Genomic DNA, 8141 nt, shown 5'->3' on the forward strand with positions numbered 1-8141 from the left:
CTACTCCATCAGAAACTGCAGCATTTGCAAACTGCTCTCGCGCCCATTGTGGTTTACCATGTTTCAGCCAACATTTATCAATAGTGTGGTTAGGATGACCACAATGAGAGCACCACCGAGAACCACTATCACCAGAAGACGAACCAGCAAGGTGAGAACCAGTTCCACGACCATTAGAACCAGCCCCACGACCACGACCACGACCAGATCCAGAACCACGACCTCGAGAAGAGGTACCACCACCACGACCACGCCCTCCAGTAGAAGTGAAGAGGGCAGAATTATCTTTGGAAATAGGGGCTGAATCAAATTTCACCACCGTAGGGGAAACAGCTCTCTGAATGCGACAATATGCTTCATTCATAGATGGAATCTTCTCACCAGCCAATAATTGGCTTTTGACAGATTGAAGATCAGAGTCCACTCCAGAGAGAAATTTAGCAACCAAAAATTCAGATCGTTGGGCTTTAATCACAGAAGCATCAGTAGATATAGGCTGGTACACATTGAGTTCTTCCCACATCCCCTTCAGGGAACTATAATATTTGCCAAGAGACTTTCCTTCTTGCTTGAAAGAGAAAAACTTCTCATACAAATCATAAATTCGGGACAGATTGGTATCTTGAGAATACCTCTCCTTGAGTTCTTCCCAAACTCCCTTGGCAGTTTTATGAAACATAACATTAGAGGCAATGGAAGGCTCCATGCTATTCCAAAGCCAACATAGAAGGGTTGCATTTTCTGCCTTCCAATCATCATATTTGTCATCAGCAGGATCTGGTGGTGTCATAGTGAGATACTACATCTTCCGGCGAACAGTAACGTAAACTTCAAAGGCTTGAGACCAAAGGAGGTAGTTGGAGGCACCATTTAATTTAATGGTGGTAATCTGAATATAGAAGTTGTCCGTAGGAGGCTTAGAATCAGCCAGTAGAGCAAATAAAATTGTGAACCAATTCCTGGGATAGATAGAGAGCAGAGACAGCCAGCAATAAAGGGGAATAAGGCACAGAATCGATTCCAGCAAAAACCCAGATTAGGGTAAAAGTCGACAATCTGCAGGAGGCTAAAACAGCCCAATATTCGATCAGTTATTGGTGTAAAATAAAAGGGAATAAAGGTCCCCAAACCGGCAGCAGATGTGAAGAAGAAATCCCAGGAGATGAGAAAAATCGATTGCGCAGGGTTTTGAGAAATCAATTTCTCAGATGTAAATAACCATCACTTCAATCTGCAGTAAACTTGGACAGCAGCAGATGCAAAACACGATCAATCTTCAACATATCAGGGAACCCTAGTCCTTCATTAGTGTATGACTAGGGTTCAGACAAGAGTAGACAGCATTTGGTTGCTGTGGACCACGGTAAGGGAGCAAGGGGAAGGAGGAGCCTTCAAAACCGCAATACTAAGGACTGTGGATCAGACTTAGGGCTCTGATACCATGTAACAGAACAGAACCCTAGGCTAATCAGTGGAGAACAAAGAAGAAGAAGAAGAAGAAAATAGAGAACAAAAGAGAAGGAGAAGGAAGAGATCGATTGAGAGGTTAAAACTCCCTCACGATTTGATTAATTTCAAATCGTGGGGAGGGGGATATTATTTATAATCTCAGCAATAAATTTAAATACAACCAATCTCCCCAAAATACCCTTAAGTCAATAGAACTAACTAGAAAACATAAAACAAGACTAAAATACCCCCAGAATATGCTAAACATAAAACGATAATTCTTAACACATGGGATTGGTACCTATGTAGGGAATTGGTTACTTCTGAGCTACCGAATTAGATCTCATGATTAATTGCCAAAATGTTAATGGAATTGTGGGGTTATATTCTAGAGTGTATTGTGTTGCCCAACCAACAAATAATGGTTTGTACACAACCCAACTTAAATCTTTGCTGGTGATTTTCAGAAAACATAGATAATCCATATGTAAAATTCATTCAAAAGAAGAATCAAAATGCCACTAGATACACAAAGAGCAAAGCTCTACAAGAGGAGGGGGAAACAAAAGAAAAAACAAAAGATACTGAAATAATCACCCTAGGACCAGAAATAAAATGGACTTGAATCTCCCAAGAATGTACCAAATGTCTATTGACTGGAGAATCATGGCAAGCTGCAACTTGACTACTGAATCGATTCCGGACCTCTTGAGTCCCTAGTCTGATTGATTGAGCGAGATCTATTCTGAAACCTCTTCATACTCCTCTCCATCTAAATGTAATATATGGCAGCACATAATAACAACTTATCCACTGTGTGTAATGGTTTTCCCTTCAGAGAGAAGGGGGAGAGGATAATGGCTTAATAATAGGGAAAAAGATGGATTTAGTTGGCTACAGGGCATTCAGGTAGAAAGATAGATACATGATTCTGGTTAAAGATGGATTAACAGGCTGATTGATGACACTGTTGTAAGCAAGGATTAAAACTCAGAATCCAGATCTTCCACCTCAGAACACAAGATTGTTGGGAGAGGGGGGAGGGTGCAGATTGTTGGAGATTTACTCAAGATATGAACTTTGGAGATTTACTCCAGAATGTTATAGACTCGGCCAAAATGGCAAGTCTCCTTGTATTTCTGTGTTTTTGGAGACCAAAGGGAGTAATGGTAAAAAATGCATTGCTTGGCCAGTACATTTCTTTTTTGGTGTGGAGAACTGTCATAATTAGGATTTGCCTCCATGTATGATGAGCAGAATTGACTGATTCACCAAGGCTTATTCCAATTTTGAAACCATGATTGTAAGTGCCAAATGTTACTTGTAGTTGGTAGTTTCACTCTCGACATCAACGTAGATCTGAATTGGAAGTAGGCTAATGTCTTAAACTATAGAACCTGTTGAGCAAGAGAGGAATACGAAATTGTGGACTTAGCATACTACTGATTAATTTAAAATGAATATTAAACTATGTCTGCTGAACTTTGTTTTTCATTTTTGTAACTAGATGAAAATCCTAGGAATCCAAAGAGAGCTATGATTCACTCTTTCATGGCCCATGAGAAGGCCCATTATGAGGCCCATATTTAGCACTCCTTTGGTGTTTCTCTAAGACCACACCCTTTTGGCAGGGTCATGAGTATGATAGATCTTCTGCCTCATCCCCACATTGGTTATAATCCAGTTGCTACTAATCCATGCTTTCTCCCTGTCGAAGGAAAACATTTTTTCAAGTTCGATTATGTTTTTTTGTCAGGAAGCAAAAATCGAAGTTTTAGTTTCATGGTTAGAATTTGATGCTCAAATTGTATTGTGGTGCATGTGTTGTTTCTTCACAGGTTCTTAAAACAAGGGACTATGTCCATGTTGAACAAGAGAATGCATTTGCGGGCATCAATATTAAGCCTAGAGGAAAGCTCATGAAAGCAAACTTCTAATAACCTCTGTAAAAAAAAAAAAGGGGCTTTAGAAAAGTAGCTAGCACATACCTCTGTATTCTACTACACATGCTCGACCCTCTGGATCATCTGTCCTCTCAGCTGTTGTATTCTTTTTTGTTCTGAGCTCTGGGTTTTCTACTGATAAATTTAGCATAGGTTGGGGTCGGGGGTTAATGTATTCACTGATTGTACCCATATGTAAATATGTTGTAAAATTATTTTGCCTGCCATTGAAGGCAATATTTAACTGGGCATTCTAAAACTTAACACTGTCATGGTTGTTTAGTCATATATTTAGTTGTATATTGTTATTTTCCTTTGCCTGCACAGGCCTAGAAGCTTATTCAGTGGATGGTATCTATGCATGAAATGCCTTTGCTCTTTAATTTTTATAGTTGTGATTATTGAGTGAATCTATCTAGTTTTATTATGTAAACACAATGGTGCATTTTCCGGTCTCTATTCACTTGAAAGGTCATGCCTTGCACTGTCCATCCGTATTCTTATGGAGGGAGGAAACATCATTGCAGTTGTTGAACTCTTCTAATCTAAATCAACTGCAATGTGCTGTGGATTGACAGTGCAAGGTCATGCCTTGCACTGTCCACTTATGTTCCAAGATATTGTATTAATAAACGAGGAGATTGTACTTGTGCAAGTTAAGTAAGGCTGATTCAAGTATGTATATCTTGATTTTGGGATTAGAATTTGATGCTCAATGTGATTCAAGTGCTGCATTACCTTGAATCACTTATGTTCCAAGATACTGTAATGTATTTTAAAATTTATTTGTAACATATATATTTTCATCAAATAGATGATGATGCTACGGAGCTAGTTACAATGCTAGTAAGATCATGTTTAACAAGATGACATTAAAAAAGATGGGAGACGGTCTCCTTTTTCAGCCATAGCACCAGTTGAGCAAAATCAGTCCATACTACTATGTGCTTGATGCCCCTGTCCTGTCGCTTATTGTAATCCTTGGTCAATAGCTTGTCTTTCTGCTTCATCTGTAGATTTTACATATCTAAAATCAAATGAAAAAAAAACATAATTCTCATCTTAAAACTTCCATATGTAAGGAATGAATAACCTTCTTGTGAGCTTAAACTTTGGAACTCAAGGGTTATAGGTGATTCAGGATGATTCATGATGCATCTGTTAATGTTGGACAGAATTCTATAGGGATTGGGTTGCTCATTTCTGTTTGGAACTAGATTCCTTTCATACCAAATAAAATACATGATTATAGAACCTATTGATCAAATGTATTTAATATCTGATTTAGTATGTTCTGTATTCGTCAACAAAACACCTATTAAGTCCTGAACTGAACTTGCTCGAAGAAGTCCTATTATAATTCCAAGAATACTATCAAACCATTTTCTTTAAGGAAAAAAAAACCCAAAAAACAAATGTCAGTAAGATTCATTAGCTAACTGACAAAAAACAAAAAGGGCATAACCAGTGCACGAGGCTCCCGCCACTGCCACTGCAGGGTCTGGGGAGGGACATAATATACATTGCCTTACCTCTGCTTTCGTAGAGAGGCTGTTTCTAGACTTGAACCCGTGACCACTTGGTCACAATGGAGCAACATTTACTGTTGCACCAAGGCCAGCCGTCAACTGACAAAAAACAAATGGTGTATCAATTTAAAAAAGCCTATTTATATTAACCCTTGTAAGTAAACCATCATGACAACATTTTGATAAATAAAAATTTTGTACTTATGCACATTTAGCTTTCAAATAAAATTCCAAACATTTGGTCAATAAGGTGGGGGGTTGAGGTGTATGGTGAGAGTGTATCTTAGTAAGACAAGATGCTGCAGTCTTGGTATTAAGGACCCTAGATATGGAGAATGGACAAAAAAGTTCATCTCAACAAGAAATAGATAAGTTGTAAATTCCAATTTCTAGAGGACTCTATAAGTTCAGATACTAAAGTATAAACATTCACAGATTGCACAGAAGAAGGGGTTTTGATTTTGAAATCATTGAGTTGTTGGTATCCAAGGGTTAGACCAGATTTTGATATCACAACCTGAACCGACTCTCCAATAAAGAAGCTGAAAATAGAAATTTGGAAAATGGGAATTGCAAAAAGGACCGAATTTTTTTTTAATGGAAAAAAAAAACAATTAAAATTAACTAGAAATAGACAACAGTATCCCCACTTCTATATCATTGGCCACATCCATATTTAATCTTCTGGTCTTAGCCAGAAACGCTAATCTCCTAATTAAACTTTTCTCACAACATCTCAACTTAAATTGTTTAAACTTATTACAGAACACTGAAATGTTTAGGAGCAACTTAAAGAGAATCAGTTTCAGCATGCACCACCTCATACATCTTTTGCTCCACGACTAAGATTCCTTTAGCAAGACATCTGATTTTTCTGCTTCTATCTTGTCATCTGTACACACCCAGAACTAAAACCAACAAAAATAAACTGAACGCCTAACCAGCTTCAGTCGAACAGGCGTCAAAAGCCGCTCCTACGTAGATCACTGCGTTAGGCTATCAAAAAGATCCACTGCCTTCCTCATTAAAAGAGTTAGACCTGGGAATCAAAGGTGTTAATGGACAGGTCTAAAGTCCATCGAAATACATTCTGCAAGATTGCAACTGGATTGGATTTTTTTTTATGATGAAAAATTACTTGATTCCGATTAGTCCAGGCTAAAAAACCACTGTAGATCAAGTAAATCAAAGTCATATTGAAAATTAAATATGGTGATGCACAGGTCAAAGAGTAAGTTACCCATGGGAGATTCTGTTTGGAGGCCAAGCATCCCCCAATCTAAACACATTTAGAGAACTCACACGAGAGAAGCAGATGCCACAGAGTTTCTTTTTCCTAATTACAATAGAGTGAAAGACACAGAGATCATCAAGGATGTTTCCTAAGAGGAAAAATCATTGTTCTCACAAGGTGTTATCTGGGCCAATGTATTGATTTTCAGAAAAGTGAGCTGTTCTTCAGTACAAGGTATCTAAGGCACTCCCTATTTAGATGCCGGTCAAAATTGAGTGAATATCGGCATGTTATCGGTCAAGTCCAAGTTGGACTTGGAAGAGTTTGGAAAGATCAAATCTATCTTCAAAAATGGGTATGTTGGATTGTAGAATCATGTGATCATATCAATATACAGACCCTCCCTGGATCTCTATATTTTCCAATCCTTTTCCTAATACCAAGTTATATCCCACATAGAGCTCAGTACAGTCAGATTTATGACTGATTCCTCCAAGTAGGGAATGGAATGTCCCATTTGTGAGTACTCTCTTTCCTACAGAGGTTGCCCAGTCCATTCTAAAAAATTCACCTACCAATGCATGGGGGCCCTTGACAAACTGGTCTGCATATGTACTTAATTAGGGGATTTGTCGACCAAGCAAGCATACAATGGTCTACTTGCCTTAAGATAGACCAACCATACCATGGCCAGTTTTATTTGGAAGGAGATATGGAAGATTTCCCAAGGCCAAAATTTACTCTGTTCCTTTGGAAAGACTTGCATGATATATTCCCTACTAGAGCTTTCTTGGGAAAAAAAATCAGGTCTTCATTGAATGAGGAATGTCCTCTTTGTAAGTATTGTAGAATTACGAAAAATCCCACATCGTCTGGGGATGTGTCATGGAATATGCATATATGCTTGTTTCCCTTACTTGGTATGATGCGTTTTAAAGTCATGATGCCCACTTGTCAAAGCGGATAATATCGTTCTATCAGTGGGGCCGAGTTTCGTGACACTTCAAGTATTGCCAGGAGTCCTTGTGGCACTCCACCTCTTCGGTCCATGTTCCAAAAGGATCTGGCCGGGCAACATCTACACTTGGTGTTAGAACTAAAGATTTGCATATTGTATCCACCAAAGTCTTAGTGCAAGGAATGTTATTATCTCCCAGCTTATCAATAAGGGATAAACACCCGATTCGTACAACTTGTGAGACCTTAACAAACCCTACAACCCATTAAGAATCTGAAGTCTCATATACAACTAATTTATCCATTGCCAACCTTTTACAATGGCATGTTGTGAACATCTCTGATGATAGTTTTAACATATCCTCTAGCCAATATGGATGGTGGGTTCTCTTTTTTCCAAGCACAGCTGAAATCTATGCTAGACTTGGATCAGGACACTGTTGCAGTGCCATTGAAGCTGAATTAAAGGGAATCAAAACGGCAAACCAGGAATCCGAAAAGAATGGAGATTCTCACCAACTACTATTCGGAAGCAGCAACCTATTTACAATTCCAATCAGTTTGAGGGCTGACCTTGAACTTTATTCCCAATGTTATTTGATTTTTAAGTTAGCTCATAGAACCTGCAAGGAAAGCAAACAGTGAAAAATTAGGTGACATCTATGTGGACTTGATTTCTGTGCTTCAATATATTCTCTCTTGTTTCATTTAAACATACACACACAAAAACAACCACCCAATCAAAAAACAGAGCTACAATGGGTTTCTAATTTCCCGAGGCTTAAATTCTAACAACGCTAACCATGGATTTGCAATTTCTTGACCTTGTCACCTATCCAACCCCACCAAAATTGGGTTATATGAAACGAAATGAGAAAAATCAGAATAGAAGGTTGCAAGAAGGCTTTCTTTTCACTTATATTATGGAGTTTTATTGAGAATATACATGACAATATTCAAGGTAAAGCTTTTCAATACTACTTGATTGGGTCAAGAAGCTACTGCTTGGATGGAAATATGTTGTCATTA

The 8141-nt window shown here is 38.3% G+C and overlaps 1 protein-coding gene across 3 annotated transcripts in view; it reads left to right on the forward strand.

Annotated features, from left to right (window-relative positions):
- LOC122668973 (sister chromatid cohesion 1 protein 4-like) overlaps positions 1–3704 on the forward strand; it is a 42215-nt gene extending 38511 nt beyond the window's left edge. For all 3 annotated transcript variants that reach the window (XM_043865577.1, XM_043865578.1, XM_043865579.1), the window contains one exon: positions 3288–3704. In XM_043865577.1, coding sequence (XP_043721512.1) covers positions 3288–3386 — 99 coding nt within the window. In that variant the 3' untranslated portion in view covers positions 3387–3704. The remainder of the gene's footprint in view (positions 1–3287) is intronic.
- Positions 3705–8141: the final 4437 nt, after the last annotated feature.

This window comes from Telopea speciosissima, chromosome 7, assembly GCF_018873765.1.
Source record: "Telopea speciosissima isolate NSW1024214 ecotype Mountain lineage chromosome 7, Tspe_v1, whole genome shotgun sequence".
NCBI classification, from domain to species: domain Eukaryota; kingdom Viridiplantae; phylum Streptophyta; class Magnoliopsida; order Proteales; family Proteaceae; genus Telopea; species Telopea speciosissima.